Source organism: Scomber japonicus, chromosome 10 (genome assembly GCF_027409825.1).
Source record: "Scomber japonicus isolate fScoJap1 chromosome 10, fScoJap1.pri, whole genome shotgun sequence".
NCBI classification, from domain to species: domain Eukaryota; kingdom Metazoa; phylum Chordata; class Actinopteri; order Scombriformes; family Scombridae; genus Scomber; species Scomber japonicus.
The window spans coordinates 12,339,366-12,360,023 of NC_070587.1; the positions used below are offsets into that span (position 1 = coordinate 12,339,366).

Genomic DNA, 20,658 nt, shown 5'->3' on the forward strand with positions numbered 1-20,658 from the left:
TTTACCATTATTAATCTCAAACTAGTTTTTAAGTGTATGATTTTTTTAATAGACTGCTTTTGGGGACAAATTTCAGACTTACAACCAGTTAATTGGGGGCAGCTTGTCTATTTGGGACAAAAGCTGTGTCCCTCATTATGATGACGCTGACTTTTGGGCTACTGGTTATTGCTAGGGTAAAATTAAGGTTATGTTAAAGATTAGGGTTAGGCAAGGTGATGGTAAAGTTAGGGTAGGAAATTATTGTAAATTTATGTAACTGTAAAACTGACCGTGATATTCTATCTATCTGTCTGTCTGTCTGTCTGTCTGTCTATCTATCTATCTATCTATCTCTGTCTGTCTGTCTATCTATCTGTCTGTCTGTCTATCTGTCTATCTATCTGTCTGCCTGTCTATCTGTCTGTGTGTGTGTGTGTGTGTGTGTCAAGGGGGTGTAGCCTAATAGAGATTTAAAATTTGGGTTTAAGGTTAAGGTTAGAATTGGATTTAGGTTCAGTTTAGGCATTTAGATGTGGTGGAGTAGTTAATTGGTATCCTCAGAACAATAAAGACAAACCTGTGTGTGACAGGGAAAAAAATAGCTCATAATTTAACTGTATCGACATTTTAAACCTTTTCCAATTTTATCTCTAAACCGTCTCCAGATACTGTTGATCATAAATCAACATATACCGCCTCACTGACTCCTCTCCCCTCTGCCACCAATGAGCGGCGCGGTGCGTAAATCCTTTCCCCTCTTTGGCACAGCCGTCTCCAGTCTGCCAGAGGAGAGCAGTCGTGCTCCCAGTGGAAGATGGCGGTGCAGGGGATGCTGTCTGGGGCTGGAGCAGAGTGCTGGATTTGCACAAGAAGCGAACCCGGATGGATATAAAGGGGAAAAAATGAACACATTCCTATCTCTTCTCCTCGAGGTCTGGACTTTTTTGGGGTTTGTTTAAGTAGAGTCTGCTGCCTTCTTTTTGGTCGGGCAGAAATCCGGGCTTCTCGTCGGGGGGACTGTACATTGATAGCTCGGAGCATAGACAGGGTGGGAGTGAAAAAAAGTGGACGAAAATGTCGGATACAAAGGTAAAAGTTGCAGTGAGAGTTCGGCCCATGAACCGCAGGGGTGAGTGTGACAATGGTGGTTTCTCTTTGCTAAACTCGCATTTCTGTCTTTCTCGGAGTCAATGCTACATTATCATCTCAACTTTTTTTTTATTTCATCGCCATTGCTGCTTTCAGCCTGAATTATGAGCCTCAACTTAAGGCTTGAGAAAAGTTTTAACACAGTCATAGCAAGGATTTTTTTTTTACCATTCACACCCACGCAAAGTGCTTTACTTTCCCAACAAACTTATTCTCTCTGCAGAAATTGAACTGAATACAAAATGTGTCGTGGATATGGAGGACAACCAGACAGTCCTACACCCACCACCCTCAAATGCAAAAGGGGAGAACAGGTAAACAAAGTTGAAACACTGCCAGCTGTTATTGTTTGCAAATGAATCTTGTTTATATGCACATAGACACACATAGCAAGCAAAACAGTGCAATGATCTTATTGTATCTAAGACCCCCCCCCCCCCCTTCTCTGTGGTTAGTCTGACTGCTGGAGAGTTAAAAAAAAAGAAAAAAAAGCTTGCACACATTATGAGAACTCTGGATGTTTTGGAAATGTCTGTTAAGGTTGTTTAGCTCAGGGAAAGAGCAGAAAACATGAACTTGGTCCCATCCAGGTTATAATACAATAACATAAAGTGCAGCTCTAATGTCTGAAAACACAGTAGAAAGCCTGCACGTCTCCCTTTTTACCCTCAGTTCAAACAATTTCATTTTATAAATGCCAACAGAAAAATGCAGTAGTTTAAGAGGCACATTGCACTGCTGCTGCTGAGGGCACGCCTGTCATCCACCTGCTTGCAACATGATATTATGTTATGTAAATTGTGTGAACTTTCTAAAAGTGTTCACCTCAGCATAATAATAATAATAATAATAATAATAATTACACCCTCATATTTTGCATGTCTAATGTTGAAACTCAGCGGAAAGGAGAGGCAGTTGAGCATGTCTGACACATGAAGAGCGATCAGATTAATGTCAAGCCTCAGGGTATCACTGTAAATCCCCGGAGTTGGAACTAATTTAAGTTATGTTACATTCAAGACCACACCAGGGCATTTTTTTAATGGATAAAAAGTGCAGAAAAGTATACAGAGCACTGCGACAAAAGGAGAGCTAAGCATCCTCTCATGTTTCACACTCTGCTGTGGCAACACTGAAGATCAGCAAAAAAAAAAAAAAAGCTGCAGTTTCTGCTTCCAGAGGTGACATCCACTCACATTGTAATTAGGAGTCAATATACAGGCTAATAATGGTTGTGTAGCCATTGAAATGCCATGCCTGTAAGCAGCACTTGAGGGAAGTTACAATATTATTCACACAAGACTATTTTCTGCAAATATGCGCTCGGTTTGCTGCTCTCATCTGCTGTAGGTGTCACACATGATTAGACAACTGACCTGATTATCCACAGGGGCAAATAAATCGGCAAAGATGCTCATTTAGGGGAAAAAATCTTTTATTTCTCACTCAAATAATGTTCTCTCTGATTATTTGAAATGAACAAACAAGTCTTCAGGCTACAGTAAAAGTCAGCAGTGTGACCGCTGAAAATGAAGCCATAGGAATCAGACACATGCCGCAGTCAAAGCTTTTCTCATGGCCCACATCCAGTCTTGTTAAAGTATAACACTTTGCTGTTCCATGTAATCAGCAGTCAGCATTATAAATGGTAATGAGCTTGCTCCCCCAGCAGCTCGGGTCCACACATTAACCTGTATTTAAGGCAATTATCAGAAGAGAAATTGCCACACAATGGCAGCGTTCCAGGCAATTAAACAAATCACACTCAAAGCTAACATGTGGAACAGGACACATAACAACAGAACAAAACGCTGTTGTGGGTGAGAGGTCAGCGAGGACACAATAATTCCACAGAGATGCAGAATGATTGCATCTGCAATATTTTCTCAGCTAAGTCATTAGTTGTTGGATCTGACGCTGGATCTTTCCGCAGCTACTTGTTGCCATGTTGTTGAGACACAAACAAATTTCACATTTTCATTCAGTGGAAGTTTCCATATCTGATTTAGATGTTGTATCAGCCACACAGAGATTCCTTTCATAGACTCAGACATTGATATAAAATGTTTTCTGCTGGGTTCACTTTGACTGTATCTGGGTTAATTTGGCTGCGTTCAGACTGCAAGCCAAAATCCGACTTTTAGCCAATCTAGATTGGAAACAGATTTGAATCAGCTTTACCTGCAGTGTGAACACAGTCTTTGAGGTCATTTTCACTCTTACAAACGTATTTTCACTCTTACAAACCTATTTTCTTAATTTGAACTATTTGCAGGCCTTTAGTAAATATTTTCTCCACAGTGGCCATGACCTTGGAACATTTGGTTTTATTATGTCACATTTCTATTCTATAGTGTAGCCCAGGCACATAATTACTTGTTAACATTTCAGTGCTAGTGCTTTTGGTGTTTTGGGTCTCTGTGTTTAGGCTGCCAGGGTTTTCTTAAACCATATAATTTGCCTCTCTGCTGCTTGTGGAGCCACAGAAGGGGATACCCTATTCGCTAAGACTTTGCCTTGTTTTGAAGACACCTGCTCCTGCGTGTTGGAAATATGTCAGATTTGTTGAGTATTAGTCTGCCAATTATGGCTACAGGGCCCAAGACCATGGGAACTTTTTCTCTCTCTTGGGAATGCTTGGGCAGTAATTGCTATTTTTATGGAGACGGACACATCTGAATTAGATGGATCTCTTGTGTAAATCGCAGGCTCTAGATTTTGAAATACAGGATTGGACTTTTTTTTTTGGATCAGACTCTTTTTTTTTTTTTTTTCTCCAGTAATTTTGCTCAATACCTAAAAATACTGCACTAGTTGGGTGAATTTGGCAGCTTCAGGTTTTTCATTGTTTCCATTCATTCCATCTTGGATTATAAATTAAACATTGAAAATTGTATTTTTGTTTTGTAATTTTAATCAGAGACCACAGAACACCAACAAAACATAACATCACTTAATAAATATAAGAGAGTTGCTTTGAAGGCTGAGCCTCATTCTTTGTCCTTCAATGCATTATAGCAACACTCGTGACCTCCACCCCCCTCTCCTAGTTCCCTGAGAAATAATCTCAGTGGTGGGCGAATGAAACATGGGTTGTGACTTCAGGGCGACAGGTTAAGTTTCCTTAATGTTCATAATCATATTTCTCAGTCTCGTCTTTCATCCGCCAGTTAAGCTAGCATGACTGGCATACTTGAAATGGGAATCTGGGAAAGTAGTTTTGTTTTCACGCGCCAGTCTGCTTTCCTGTGGGGTTTAGACACAATGAAGGTGGGGGTGGAGAGGCAGAGAAATACCTGAGGCTGCTGTCTGCACAGGGGATGAGTGCTGGAGCATCATGACAAGAAAATAGCCTTCGTCTAACACAATGGGGCCATATTACATCTGTCATGCCTCAGCATGCCCCTCGTACAACAATTGAATACAGGGCCATCAAGTCTTGGGAAAATCCTTTCTGTGTATTTTCATCTTAATACACAGGCAAAGCCAAAAACTAGCCACAGCTAACTTTTTAGAGAGGCTGGTTTATGTTAGAGAAAGGTGCTGTCTTTTGTCTTTCTTTTTCGTTGTAGCTAACTAAAGATGTGTCTTTGTAGCGGTAAAATAAGACTCATCCCCTATGCTGCTACTCCTCTGCAGTCCAACATATCAAGACGATCAGTGGAAGACAGTGTGTCTCTGTCTGATAATGTCTGTAACTGAGCTTGTAATTTCTGCTCTAATCTCTTTCTTATCACTAATGGTTACAAGAGCTCATTTGGGTTTATCGCCACTTGGCTCTGTTATCTAGCTTACTTTGTTATCTTACTGCTGTGGACATGTGCTTCAATTAAAAAGTCGTCCACTAGGAGGGCTACTGTGCTCCAATATTTTTGAATTATGTTGAACAAATATATATTTATGACATATGTTGTGTTGTGAGGTCCTGCACAAGCTAAAAGGCTCAAAAAGTTATTAAAAAAAGTGAAAGTGCTGCTGTGTGAAGAAACAGTTTTGCAACTTTAAATGCTTTCGTGTTACCACTCTCATGTGTGCAATTCCTACATAGGAGACAGGAAGTGTATACCATTTTATACAATTGGCCCAAATCTTCTGTTATAGAGCATCTCTGGCTTAGCCCAAAGACTAGAAACAGAGGGAAACAGCTAGCCTGGCTGTGTTCAAAGATAACAACCTCTAAAAGTCACTAGTTTGTTTAAAATGTACAAAACCTGAAGTGTAACAACAACAACCTCTGTTTCTTGTCTTTATGCTATGCTTTGCTAAGCTAATCAGTGTCTGCCTGTAGATTTATATACATTTTTATTTCATATATGTAAAATATAATAATGTCCTTATTATGTTTTACAGAATGAGTGGCATCATTCTTCTCATGACTCATAACTAACTTTGGTTGCATCCCCCACTACTGATCTCTATCACCAGAGACCAACCCAATGTGGTCAACATGTGTGTCTTTACAGATAGCCTCTAATGCTCTGTATTTGTTTGTTAACCCTTATGATACCCAGATGTCAAAAACACCAAGTTTCCCCTCTGTTAGATAAAAGTGTTGACCGGTGATGACAGTCGCTGATGTTGTTAAAGTTTTGGAGGTCTGTCACATTTTCTCTTCACACATGACTAAGTGTCATCATGCTTTCCAAAACAAGCCTTAACTAAATGACAATGCTGCCTTGTCCATTGGCTGCCCTCAGGAATGTTCCCTTTGTCTTTCCATTTTGCTCTCTATGTGCCAATAATCAACCTTTCCATTCAGTAAGACATCGTTCCTCGGAGTTAGTCGGCCTAAAATACACACACCATAGCCCAACTCTTTCTGTGTGACTTCATTTAGGCGTGCTATTAGGGGAAAGTGTTGTGTGTTGCTGATAAAACAATTGTAATCCCTTGAGGTTTGATCTCTGTTTGTTTAGAGGGTGGGACATTGTTTACATCTTCATCCGGAATTGAGAAAAGATGGCGTCCTCCCTCTTTGTCAGGCCTATGCCTCATTGATTTCAGATGTGGTTTCTCATTCTCTGAAGGACGTCTACGTAAAGAAAAAAAACTGACATTTCTACCATAAAGATTCTGGTTTTCTCTCTCATGTGATTCTCTCAGGCGAGGCCTTTTTGAAGTTATGAAGCTGACTCGTGTTTACAGGAATTTAATGTCATGGTGGGAGAGGTTTATTTTGACTCAAGTGCAGTCTCATTAAGGGGAGTGAAGCCATGCAACTAAAACAATTAGTTTCATAATGTCCAAGCATGCAACTACTGTATAAATATAATAGGTATATTAATCTCTGCAGTTAATGATTTTAGTGATATGTTTTAAACTTTAGGAGCATGCTTACTGTGGCTTTTGTTGTCTATTGTCCTTTACAGCCACACAGCAGATCCATTCAGATAAGTGACATCCAGCAAGTAGACAGGGTCAAAGGAGGTGTGTCCTGGTAGTAAATGTGTCACTTCATTTCCTTTTGGAGAGGGAGCTTTACCATATTGAACAAATTGATGAACTTCACTTTCTTTTTGGCTTGTTGTGTTGCCTTTGAGGAAAACCAGATTTAAGGATTTAGAGCAGATGTGGTCAGTATCCCTCGCTGCATTGTAGCGTACACTCAACCTGGCCCGTGGCCTTCTGACCCAGCTTGTCACAGTGGTGTCAGAAACGCTGGAGAAGATCAAATTAGACCCTGCCTGCATCATATGTTGTGTTCTGTTTTGTTACTGAAACTTCAAAGTCCCAAACAGAAGTCGATGTGATCATCATGTGCACTGCTGATGGCGGTGCTATTCATTAAGGCTGTTTTTGAAATCCTGAGCTTGGCTTTCATTTTGGAATTTTGACTCATGAGGCTGGTAGGTTGTCTTGCCTCCATGTTTACCACGGTTGCTTAACGACAGCAGTTGCCAAGACACAGAAATGTTCTGGAGTTATGTTGATGACCTAATGAGTGATATCCCCAGCCACCCCAAATATTTTCGTAAGAAGCTAATTTTAGCATGTTAAACAATGACCCATGGAAGCATTTGTTTCAAACATAAAAAAAGACTTAAAAGTCCCCTTCCAATCAAAAGCGTGTCTTTCTTCATGTTTTCTTCATTTGGATGTTTGGGCTTCACTGTGCAGAATGATGAATGTGCAGAGTTTGACACTTCAATCTGCTAAAAAAGTGGAAAGTTTATCTACGCTCATCTGAAAATCTGAGTATGACGTGTACTTTAAAAGTATGATTTGTGACATCACAACAATCCAATCAGGAGCCAATCATGGTCCGTTATGCAAATTAAGTGGAATGTGGACACTTGAAGCCTACATGGCACATACACTGAGAACAGACTTTACAGTGAGAGCATTTCAACTTTTAAAATTTAAGCATTCATAGATTTTGCATTTTTCAGTGAGGGAGAAGGAGTATATGGGCTGCTTTTAATTAGCCAAGATGTTGTATATTTACATTAGAAATGTTATAAAGCTTAAAAAGGTCCAGTAATTGTTTGCATTGCAGGATTCAGAGCTAGAAACTTCTTTTACTGCTGTTTTTGAAATACTTTCCTGCATGTAAACCTCTGACTTCAACCAGATGTCATGTTTGATCAGGAATCACTAATGAATAAAACAGACAGTCTGGTCAATCTTACGTTGCACTTCATTAAAATCATCTAGAGTGTAATTGGTCAGACAAGAGACCCACCCCCTCTTTTATAACCCTGCTTGGCATTTTCCTGCTCTCCTGTCTTTCTGTGCAGCAGGGTGACCTCTGTTTGAACGGGTGGGGACCGGCGTGTTCTGTTCTAAACATACAGGAAGACGATTTGAAATGTTAGCTCAGCCTGTGAGAGCACAGTGCGCTGTAACCTATCACTTACACACGCACACACACACACGTGTGGAGCTCGGAGCATTGTGTTTGTCTCCAGAGCTTGTTGAATTGTAATTGTCTAAAGCATGTTGACGTCTAAACAGGGGAAAGAAAGTCAAAGAAGGAGGTTTCAAGTGGTGGCGGAGGAATAGTTTCAACCACAGATCAAAAGGAGGCATAACTACAGTGTGTGTGTGTGTGTGTGTGTGTGTGTGTGTGTGTGTGTGTGTGTGTGTGTGTGTGTGCAGAAAGAAGAATGCTGTGAATGTCATCTCAATGGGGGGTGAACTTCATCCAAGTGATTTACATATTCCATTTGAGCAGCAGGATTATGTCATCAGGAACCCTTGGAAAGCCTGCTCAATGAGTGATGATGAATCTGTATAACCTTCATGCAATTGTGAATGTGGAGTCGTTCCTCTCCAGATTGGGATTTATTTCTGTTTGCTAATTTGAACCAGCTCGCTCATTTGAAGGAGTGTCAGATTACGTTAAATGACACTTAAATGTTTTAGTATGTGTATGCTGGCTTCATCTGAGAGCATGAGCACACAATGCAATATTTTTAAGGATGGATAGATGTTCTAGTGGGTGGATGATACAGTAGATTAATCTGGTGTGTTGCCTACTGGGCTATAAGAGTGCAGTTTTCTGTGGCATAATAACCCAGTGGCCTTAATCCTCCTCTATAACCACAGGGGGGATTCCACTGCTGCTCTCCCACTCTTCGTAACTTCCTTTAGGGCACCGGTTCACATGCATCTGCGATGGACGGCACAGAAAGATGCCATGTTTCATAACAGACATGTGTGAGCTGACTTTATCTGACCCTGTGCAACAAATTTAAACATAATCACAGTCTTGTGCAGAGGAAGTATCTTCTACTGGAAGCGGTAAGAAATAAGGATTTGGCAGATATGACTAAAATGTGCTCCTCTAAGCTGTCTGCCATGACACAGGAGTAATACACAGGATAGAGGGAGACTCATAGTAGTATGAGAGGCCATTTTCATCCCCAGCCAAGTTGAAATCATTCATGGATGCCTTGGCATCAGGTAGCTGGAGGCGTGGGAGCCCAAGTGTGCCCTTGATGACTCATTCAGGCACGCTGAAGCAACCCCCAATGGGATTTGGAGCTGCAGTGCCGGGGCAGGGGCAGAATCTGATGCTATCTGGCACATCTGTGCCATACATGTGTGTCACAACCTTTTTCAGCCACAACATAGCTTTTAATAAGCAATTCATAACAATCCATGACCTGACAGGCATGATGAATAATAAGCACATGGCCTGTGGGCTTCATGCTTGAATCATTTGCACTGTATAACATTTGTTGCCACACTGCCACTGCTAGTATTTCTGAACTGGAATGACATAAACAAAAGCATTGCCACTGCAGTTTGATTTTCATGTGTCAAGTGTGAGTGTCAAGTCTTGGTATTGATAGATGATGCAGAGATTTCAGAACTCAGTTCAGTAACAGACCTCAAATACATACAAACATGTACATTGTACAATACATTGTATTGGAGGAGTCCATTGACCTTAATTCATATGCATTACGTGGATATTGCTGTTTGTTTGTATGCATTTTGCTTAATGAAGGGCTAAAACATCATATTTTTGATAACATTAAACATGAGGTCACTCAGATAAATTAAATGATAACCACAGAAGTTTTTCACAATTGCATTTACTGTAGTTTGAGCTGTCAGACTCTTCATTAGTCTGTATGAATACCATTCAGACCAATACTCTTCTCTGACTTCTGTGTGTAAACCCAAACTGAATGTCATACATTCCATACTGCTGTTTATGGTATGTATACATTGGTTCAGGGTGGGAGGCTCTTTAAGAAGCCAGCATCTTGTAATTGTCTTGCTTGCTACCATGAGAGTTTTTAGTAAATATTTGTCTCTGATAGTTCCTTAGATATGTTTCCTAAGTAGAAATCCTAATATGGTGGCTTGAACATTAGCCCAGAAAGGCTGCAAAGTGAGACAAGACCAAAAGAAGTGAGTGTAATCTGTGTCCACATTGTCTCCAGCTTTGAAGTCCAGTTTATTTTGATTTTCGGGGTTATAAAAAACCTTACACAGCTCTTCCAGCAGAAGCCTCTTTAACTCTGTGTGTTTGTAGTAGTCATCTGGGTGTGGATTACGAGAGTTCATTCCTTTAGAAAGATTTCAGTGTCCAGGTCTCTTTGCCACTTCTGCTTCATGTAGTCTGTTGATTTGTTCTTCATCAATAATATACTTAGATACAGGTCTCCAATAATCTGCTTGGTGGTTGTATGATTTGATGAACATCTGTATAACATCAGATGGTTCTGTCTCTTCAACTCTTTTACATAATAGTGCTACACTTATCTCAGTATCTCTCTAGACCATATTTTTTTAGACATAGACCGGAAGTCTATTAATTCCCAAAACGTTATTAAAATGAATCCAAATTATGAACTGTGTACAGGATTCCTTGGTTTTCTTTTCGCCACAATACATTGGAAAATGGATTGGATATGTTTTACAATAACCAGTAATAATGTAAAATAAAATAAAAAATACATTACTTATATGATTTCTACAAGCCAAGGTATGGAATTGCTAAGAAGGACACAGATTTCTTGGGAGATTAAAGTGAGTGGGAGAAAACCTAATGTACTTATTGAATTAGTTCTTAATTAGTTCTCTGTGGTAAGGGGAGGAGGTAAAGACAGAGCGTGTAACAGTGAATACAAGTCAGAAATAAAGTTGGTGTTGAGAATCAAGTACAATTCTAATGAGACTTTCAGGACAAAAGATTGGTGCTATGAAATCCTAAATATAGCCAGTTAGATACAATTTCCTCCATTGTCTTTTCTGCATTCCCAGCATACCAGATTTGGTTGTGTGTACTGTACCACTGCAGTGACTCTGTTACTGTTTCTCTGCTATAGTGTCCTGACTGCATGTCTTTTGTCTCCATATTATGGTGTGTGTGTGTGTGTGTGTGTGTGTGTGTGTGTGTGTGTTTGTCTCTAGCTCTCTCTTTCCGGTCTTCTGACTGCTGTCCTTTTGTTCTTGACAGGGAACATCTGTACTCTGTCTTTATTTGTTCCCCATCCCTCACAAGGCTGTAGCTGTTGTCTGTTGGTATGTTATCATAGCTCTCCCACATGCATCCTTCATCTTCAATGTGTAGCAATACTGACAATTGAAAAATTTTGATCCCCCCCCCCCCCCCCCCCCCCTCCTCTCATGAGGTGGTCATTGGGAAGTGGTCAGTAGTCCAGGATCCAGGATCCTGCTGTGCCCCAAGGAAGTCTTTCAGACCTATTTTCCCCTGCTGTCTGCTTCTGATCCAAATCTCAAAGCTCCTCATGGACATCCCCTCTCTGCTCTGCATCATGGTGGGACAGACCAGAGGACACGGCCCTGCAGTCTTTGTCTGCCCTGATTAAGACCGAGTTTCAGTGGTTGTTAGTGGCCCAGATTCAGGGCGCTTTCACACCACTAGTTCGATTATTTGGTCCACACCAGGCAGTAAAATTGTTACTATGTTGCATACAGGCTGCGGTGTGGTTCGCGTTCACACCTGCAAACGAATCAAGAGTGGTCCGATTGACGTCCCCTCATCTTCCGGTAGGTTGGCATTTGGTGCTGAGTCAAGCGGACCGAGACCACCTCTTTTTGGAGGTCTCGGTCCACTTGATTTAGTGCGCACCCAAGTGCGATTGATGCTTTCACACCAACAAAAACGAACTGAACTAAGAGCTTTTGGTCCGAATGGACTGTTTAATGCGCACCAACTGCTGTTGGTGTGAAAGCGCCGTATGAACCCAATCGAGGCCCTTTTCCTTTTACTCTCTTTCTGTCTTTCTGTTATAATGAGTTTGAGCACAGTTAATAGCCTGTATGTAGTCCTCAAAGAATATCTCTTCATAATTCCTGCTTGATTGCTTTTTTTCATCACATAAAAACCTTAACAGCAGCACACATTTGAAATGAAAGTAAAAGTGTAGAGGAGTATTTATGTGGGTATTGCAGCTCTCTACAGTAGGCGTGCTGTTGTTGGTGACTCAGCTCAGTTCGTGTGAGACACTCTAGTGCATCGCTTCAATCTCACTCCCTGCCCTGTATTAGTTACTGTGTGAAGGTGATGCCCACCTCTGTCACTGTGCCAGCAGACGCCTGCAGAAGGGGTGTGCTGACTGTTGAAGGACAGGACTGTGGAAAATGTAGAAGCACTAGGGTGGTGGTGTTGTTTCACTGCATCATACTGCAACATGCATATTTATCACTCCTAATTTCTTAGCCACATATTTCAGTGGTTGTGTGATTTTTGAGGAATTGCAAAATCAATGTTTAAGCTTTCTGCTTTGGGGAATTCCCTCTACAGTTTAGACAAGTATCCTACATAATTTAGGGCTATATGTGCTTCCCTTTTGTCCTTAGTTCCGGCAGCTGGTAATGCTGAGTGCAGCTTCCCCAACCTGGCCTCTCTGTTAAGTCCACAGGCATAAGAGCTATTTACTTAACAGAGTCAGTGGGACATTGAATCCTAAATCTCTTCCCTTCCATACGCTCCACTGGCCCAATTATGAACCCAATCACAGCAGCACCTACCACCAGGAAATGCCTCTGTGTAGAAATGAATGAATGAATGCATTTTTGTGGGAGTCACAAGAGGACTTTTAATGTGTAGAGAGTTAAAACAAAGTCTGAAGTTTGTTTTCAATGTGCATACTCCAATTCAAAAAATATGTTTGTGTCAACACAGACAATGTTAAGTTTCCTACTGTGAGGGGTGCAGCTGCATGCTCTGACTGCTAAACTGTATCAATGCTAACCCTGTTATTTTGTCTTTGTGTCTCTCTTTCTCTGGGGTCACCCACGGATTTCTTCTGTTTATGATGGATTGCCCATCTCAATCAGCAGGAAACAACCTAAGGTATGTAAGTTTCATCTGTCTTTATTGCTACAAAAAAATGGCCAGCATCGACATAGCTGATGTGCAGTGTCAGCAGAAACAGTCAGTAGTTATTTTCACTGCAAGTAGCTGTCTGTAGTGACTCCTCGCTGACTGTCACTGCATCACACTAAAATAATCCAGTGGCAGGATAGAGCACCAGCAGCACAATTCCCCTGAGGGGCTGAGAAGCATCCTGCACAGATCAGTGTAATGTTGTGAAGTTGTTTCTAGGGAAATGATTGAGAGTGTTTTAGTAGTTTGGTTGGTCAGCAGGAGCCGGATAGATGTCCGTGTGAATGTGTCAGCGCTGTAAGATCTCGTGAACACCCACAAAGGCTCTACAATGAGAGAGGGATGAGCGCGGACACTGGGGCAGTGTGTGTGCACATTCAAAGCTGCATTGTTGAAGTGCACCCCCACCTCTCCCCTTGACAACACGCTGGTGACTAGCTCAGAGATGTTTCACACACCAGGGACGTCCTTTGTGCTCAGTGTACTCTGCCACTGACGGGACCAGGGAGCGTTAGTGTGGGCCATGGGCGTGCGTGGTCTCTGGGGCCTGTGAACCTGAGTACCCTGTAATACCCTTCAGCTAGACAAGCACGTGGCTGTCTGCTAAGTTTTAGTGCCACTAGTCTCCCTGCATTCTAAAGGGAGAAATGGAGGCTGCAGTCCAATCACGTTCAACCAGTTTTCATCCCAGAAATGCCAAAATCACATTGTGCTTCTCAGCTTCATCATTATTTGTACTGCTGATTAATAGTAATTGTCCAATGAAGAACAATTTGTTGCACAGTCACACCCTTTGGCTGCAAAGAAACAGACCAGGGGAGATTGAAGGCCTAGTTACCAAACCAGCCCTAATTGAGAATGATGGCACTTTTGTTCCTTTGAATGGCACCCACTCACTTGTCTGAAGTCACAAGAGGAGGTCTTGTTTTCAAAGCATTCAGTGATCTCAGTGCTTCCCATGCTGACTGTGCAACCAGTGGTTCCCTGGCCAATAGCCCTTATTATGATTAGAGAGGAGTTCAATTATTTTGGGGTATTTGTGTTGGGGGAAGTGATTTGGCAGTGAGGGTGCACTGAAAGCCAGGAGTAGTAACATGTGCATCAGTGCTGTGCTTGCACTGCAGGATGACAGTGTAGCAGCCATTCTCCCACCAGCTTGAAGGAAATCTGCAAAAGAAAAGTGATTAGAGTCTGGGATAGAATATCTATTTATTTTTTAATTAACCAGGAAAGCCCCAGTGAAACTAAAAATCTCTTTTACAAGACAGTCCTGGCCATTATAGGCAGCAGTGACAATGCTGCCTATGAGTTGCACAAAACAACCACTTCAAGATATCTATAAATATCCCACAAAATCAGATATTAATATAAATGTGATTGCAAGATTTTGAATAAAAAGATGATTTTACAGTTTTAAATGAATTCAAGAGAGACTATTTGGTTCAACTTAGATCAATTTAGATACACAAAAGCCAGTTTAGTGCAGACACTGGGACATTATAAATCTCCTATATCTGACTATAAAAAGTATTACATATTATGTCCAAACTAAATAATCTTAATTATTAGTTCTTGTCACAGCCCTGATTCACAGAGGTATCCTGGATTTGAATATTTAAATCTTAATTATATCCCCAATTAAGTGTTTGGACAAGGCAGATATGCTGTGTACAAGAGTGAATGAGTGAACATGCAACATGTACACTAACAGGAGCTGTTCTGTCTGTGAGGAATAGGGATCTTTGGTGTAAATGAGGCTGTGTCATCCATCCAGAGCTCATGCAGGTGCCTCTGGGGCACAAGGGGAAAGGGTCTCTGCTTGCTGAAGTCCGTGTTGTGAAACCCGGCGCTGAGGGCTGAGCGCCAGCACGCACCACCGGGAACAGCCACGGCCGTCTCCTTGGAAACGAGGGTCACTGGGTGCTGGAATTTCTTGTGGAGAGCGCTGACCCTGATTTATGAATTCATTTAACTCCAGCCGCTATCACAAAACACTAGGGTAGCTAACAGTGGATTTGTGCAGACAGTCACGGCGCAGCCTTTAACGAGCATTACCTCGAACAATACCCGGGTAGACTTCATCTCCTTCGCTCAGACAAGCTCAGTCCTGCTGATTTACTGCACAGCACAATAAGCCTATTTTGTGCCTCAGACGAAGAAGAAGAAGAAACAGGACCGCTAGAGAGCAGGATCAAGTGGTATTATACTGTACGTGCTCTGACAGGTGTAGAAAGTGTATGTTTACACTGCCTGTGATGTCTCCCCCTCATGCAGGTGTTCGCCTTTGACCACTGTTTCTGGTCCATGGATGAATCCAACGTTCCCAAATATGCTGGTGAGTCATAAGTGTTCATGCTGAAACTGATCCTTCGCTCATCACCCAAGAACTCAAATCATGTCCCATGTAAAGAAGTAATAGCACAGGGAAACTCCCTACTTGATGGAAAGAACAGCAAAGCAAAGCAAAGCAAAGCATGGTGTGTGTGTATAAAGTCATGCAGGTTTACACACACAGAGCATGAAAATATCACTTGAATTTGTATCACATACAAATAATAATGCAGGCTGCTCTAATTAGCATTTCTTACTATGCTAATGTAATCCTTTACCAGAGTTATACTTCTCATATGCCCACTCACATGTTTAATTCATTTTTTTTCAGCAACCATTCATTGTCTCTAATGAGTGCAGCACACAAAAGGTTACATCTACAGTTTTTCTAATATCCCTATAAAAAAGACATTATTACTGCCACTACATTTCCATAATCATTGTAGATATTTTGCTTGTCATATCAACCTCATTTTGAAATGGAAATGAAATGCTTACATCTCGGCTCTGCTGAAAACGACAAGGCAGTCTGTTCACTGAAGGGCTGCCTCGAGGGCCTGGGCCAAGGCTTTATTTAGCTCATTAAACAGCTGTCCCATTCAACAGGAGCATGACAGTGAACCACACAAGAGATTTCTCTACACGGCCCAGCATTTTCCACACGACCAGACAGGAATCTGTCGCCCTTCATGAACCTTCTTCCTCATTGTTTCTTGTTTGAATAGCCATCGTCAATCTATTTCACTAATTTCACTAATTTTACCACAAACCAGACAACTGAAAGTGTTTATAACTGAATTATATGTTTAACATAATCTCCATGGTGACTGATTCTTTGTCTAAAAGGCCAAGAGGTGGTGTTCAAGTGCCTTGGAGAAGGAATACTTGAAAATGCATTCCAGGGATATAACGCCTGTATATTTGCCTATGGACAAACAGGTAATTGAAAATCCACATGAAATTTTCATTTTCTTATTTTTTTGGTAAATCCATTAGACCATACAGCCTGAGGTATTTTGCCTGTGTTATAGTCTTTGTTTAAGTATATTTGCAGGCCAAGTTATCTGCAGATGTCTTGATAGAAAGTTTAAGAGCGGAGAGACTTGTATTTCTGATCACACCGGTTGATCTCATATCCTTCCTGGATCAAATTAGCTCCTTTATCCTACTTCCGCTTCTAGAGTAGCACTTAGTAAAGAGACACACCTAGTCAGCACTTTGAAGAGAAGAGCACAAATATTTTAGTGGCCTGCCAGTCCCCTGATGTATGAGTAAATACTTTTTTTAATGCTTTGGCACCTTTTTAATAAGTCAACATTTGTTTTAAATAGATGAAGTGAATTGGTGATTTGGATGGCCACACAAAAGTAGAAACTCTAAAGTTGATACTCTGCTATGTCCATCCAGGTTCAGGCAAGTCTTTTTCCATGATGGGAAATGGGGAGCAGCCGGGTTTGATCCCTCGACTCTGCTGCTCGCTGTTTGAGAGGGTCAGCAGAGAGGGGAATGAGGCCCATTCCTTTAAAGTGGAGGTGTCCTTCATGGAGATCTACAACGAGAAGGTCCGGGACCTACTGGATCCCAAAGGGTGAGTCTTGTACTTTTCCTTTAAAGTAAACAAACACGTGACCTGCATCTGCTTGCCGAATTTAATGAGCTAATACTTTGGTAATGCTTTGGAGCTGGGGTGACAGACGCAGCTGGTTACACAAACCTTGGTGTAATTTTTCTCATAGCCTTGATTCACTCCAACTCCAGCAGGAGCAGTGACCTCTCAGGCAGCTCCTACTGCATCTCTCTCTGTTTATAGTTCTGTTGTGTCTAGTTGCTTGAATTCGCCGACAGAGCAACGCGTGTAGGAAGCTCAATCCGGTCATTTCCTGCAGAACAGCGGCCAGCATCATCCTCTGACACTGCTGCATTCTTTGCCTCAGTGGTCTGATGTGGGTTGGCAGACAGACTGCAGGGGAGGGCGAGCTGTGAAAGAGTGTGTTTCAGGGACATCTGTTAGTGAAGCTGGGAACAGGAGAGCGGTCAGAGCAGCCTGTGAGCCGAGTACCACAGAGGGACTACAGTGGATCGCTCTGTGCGCTGCAGATGTCTGAAGATGCAGCCAGACCCATTTCGATGGCAACTTCCTCTCGCTTATATAACAAGCCTCACACTCACTTGATCTTCCCATCTGTCTGTCTCTGTGGTGTGTAGGATGAAACATCGACTCTGGTATAGATACGTGGTATAGAGTCAAGCGTAAATAGGATCTCTGTTTCTGTGTCCCTCTTTGAGTTGATAGCTGGCCATTGTCTTTCTAACTGTTATATCCTCTTGTTGGCTGCAGAGGGGTGGTAGATTACTCGAGTGGAGGCAGGGAACCTGGTTTCTGCTAACCTCAGTAGTTCTGTATCCACAAGGAGAGGGATTCATTCACTGATCTATAGGATTTCTTCTCAACACCTGGCAGGCAGCCAGGTGAGGAGGGGCTTCAGGTCATCTAGTAAAACACCTACCTACACTAAGTTATAGTTTCTTAAAGGATAAGACTGGAAATATTCTATATTTTTATAAGACACAAATCAATAGGTTTTGACCCGCCCGAGCCTGCCTTTTGCACTCAGCCCCAAGCCAGCTGGTTCCCATTGCAGATGTACATCTATAAAAATGGGTCACGAATATAGAATTTAATCTTTTATAATGGCTTACTAAAAAGCTGTAAGGCATCACACTGTAGTGTTGAGTTATAAATAATGCCATTTTTGTGGATTATTTTCAGTGCCAGAATTGGTGCGTTAGTGTCTATTTACAGCAGCAGAATTGTTTATGTGAGTTTGATTCAAATAAACAACAGTAGCCAGGTTCCTGGTAATGAAGGAGCGTGTCACTGAGTTTGATGGTGTGACTCATGTGAAAACTGTGGCACAGAGGCTAATCTACAGACAGCTTGTTAGTATGATCAATCATCATCAAACATTGTCGGTTTTTTGTCTTTTCAGTGGATGGTTTCATTATTGGATTATTTCATGGGATGAAGTAAACTATAGAATATCATCAGACTTAACCTTTAGGAAAAATGTTATTGCTCTTAGTAACTTGCTGAGAACAGTTTACGGAGTTAGAATTTAGAAAGGTTTATTCTAACACCATCATGCATTTTCTTAAAAGAAAAGTATATTTTTCTAACTTTCAACTTATCATATGAAAAAAGTAAAACTAACCATGAACTGATCCTACTACCATATACAGTACTGACTGTGTAGCCAAGGCATGCTACAGTTTATTGCTCTGTGAAATAGAGCTCTGTTGTTGTCCAAAAATGTAGTGAGCCACACTGTTGAGCTGGGTGACATGTCTCTTTATTATGATGAACTCACGCCCTTTAGTCTATTTTGAGTCAGTCTGACATTCACTGTCTACCTGGAAATACTCATAGCTGAAAAGAGTCCCCTACCAGTCCTGTTTAAGCAATGTTTAAAAATATATATATATTTAAAAAAATATCATATACTGTACAATCATGGCTTGTGTTTAAATTGTAATTAAAATATAAAATCATGAAAAAAATCTGTAACTTTTTACATTTACACATATTTTTTCATGTAATAACTTGGCATCAAACTCCTGTTAACATACAGTGGTTGGAGTGCATGTTAAAGTGATTCAGCGGTGCATCAAAGTAGTACAGGATATGTACTTTTTTTTTTTTAGGACAACTTTTTTAAATTAGTCATTGGTCATTGTCAGACATTTACGCTATTTAACTTTTCAAGAAATACCATTGTTACCAAATACTACTTTTCAGAAAAAACTGAAAGCATTTTTGAATGAACAAGCTCCTCAAATGTTGCAACATTAATCTAAGTTTTCTTTCATGCTGATCAGCCTCTCAAGGTCAGAAGGGAGGGAGTATTTGTTGAGCTGCCATAAGTGCCATTAAGTCTTACATGAAAATAATTAATTTCAAAGTGTGTATTTCATTTCATTTCTCTCCTCAAAGAGGAAATTAAATGTGCTCTTCCATTTCCACTTCCGTTCCATTTTTTCTTTGTTCTTTTTTTCATATTTGTCCCTGATTGGGAATAGTGAATAACTCCTCCTGTTTTTTTTCTCCTTCTTTTACTTTCACTCATGTGTTGCCTATTTTTTGTTTTAAGGAGCCGACAGTCCCTGAAAGTTCGGGAACACAAAGTCCTGGGTCCATACGTGGATGGTCTATCTCAGCTGGCTGTAACCAGCTTTGAGGTGTGTCTCTCACCCTTCTGAATCCACCCCGTAACACTGACCAGAGCCTCATATTTGACATACACATAGATATTATTTAAAACATCTAGCAGAAATGCATGTATAACATATCCCCTGTTGTCAAACTATTGATTTACATTGGGAATAACCATTTAGTTGAAAATCCTCCCGAAGTGCAGAAACTCCAATGACACATATTCCTGATGTGGGATGTAGTCATGGGGTTTTGTGTAGTTTATATGCCAAGCCTTGGCAGGGCCTTCCTTAATTAAGTTTAAACATCTCCACCCTGTTCCTCTGTGCTCCGGTCTGCCTGAGATTAGTCCAGCAGAATTCACGGAGCCTTGGCCCTGTGCCTGCTGTGACCCAGCTAGATCACATGGCACACAGCCATATGTTAATACCTCCTGCCCTTATTATTGTCTTAATGATCCATTTGTAAGTTATGCCTTTCAGTGATGTTTTTGTCAAACTTTAGAGCATATTTTACATTTCTTTTGAAACCCCTCTCTGCCTCTTTAGGACATTGAGGTGCTGATGTCAGAGGGAAACAAATCTCGCACAGTCGCAGCCACCAACATGAATGAAGAGAGCAGTCGATCACACGCTGTCTTCAGTATTATTGTCACACAAACACTGTATGATCTACAGTCTGGGGTCAGTCTTTTTTGTCTTCATTCATGTTTATCCTATCCTATGAATGTATTTGTCTTATCGTGGTTCTGACTGTTTGTGCATGATGGTCACAATCAACAGAATTCAGGGGAGAAGGTGAGCAAGTTGAGTCTGGTTGACCTGGCAGGGAGTGAAAGGGTGTCCAAAACTGGAGCGGCTGGAGAGAGACTCAAAGAAGGCAGCAATATCAACAAGTGGGTATATCTTAAAATCCTTTAATGCATGGAAATGTGTAATTCCCAAGTAATCATTTGATAAGTTGTTAATCTTCACATTTTTTGTGTGATTTTAGGTCTCTTACCACCTTAGGCTGTGTGATTTCTGCCCTGGCTGACCAGTCAGCAGGAAAGGGGAAGGCCAAATTTGTGCCTTACAGAGACTCAGTTCTCACCTGGCTACTGAAGGTTTGACCATCATATTGTACATACATCACTGTCTTTTGATGTATAATAACTCATAGCACTAGCTGTTGC

General features: G+C 41.2%; 1 protein-coding gene across 1 annotated transcript in view; it reads left to right on the forward strand.

Annotated features, from left to right (window-relative positions):
- Positions 1 to 854: 854 nt before the first annotated feature.
- Positions 855 to 20,658, forward strand: part of kif13a (kinesin family member 13A) — a 37,919-nt gene continuing 18,115 nt past the window's right edge. The window contains exons 1-10 of the mRNA XM_053326605.1: positions 855 to 1,111; positions 1,355 to 1,445; positions 12,898 to 12,910; positions 15,218 to 15,278; positions 16,121 to 16,213; positions 16,682 to 16,862; positions 19,423 to 19,510; positions 20,033 to 20,167; positions 20,267 to 20,379; positions 20,478 to 20,589. Of these exons, the coding sequence (XP_053182580.1) occupies positions 1,057 to 1,111; positions 1,355 to 1,445; positions 12,898 to 12,910; positions 15,218 to 15,278; positions 16,121 to 16,213; positions 16,682 to 16,862; positions 19,423 to 19,510; positions 20,033 to 20,167; positions 20,267 to 20,379; positions 20,478 to 20,589 (942 nt within the window). The 5' untranslated portion in view covers positions 855 to 1,056. The remainder of the gene's footprint in view (positions 1,112 to 1,354; positions 1,446 to 12,897; positions 12,911 to 15,217; positions 15,279 to 16,120; positions 16,214 to 16,681; positions 16,863 to 19,422; positions 19,511 to 20,032; positions 20,168 to 20,266; positions 20,380 to 20,477; positions 20,590 to 20,658) is intronic.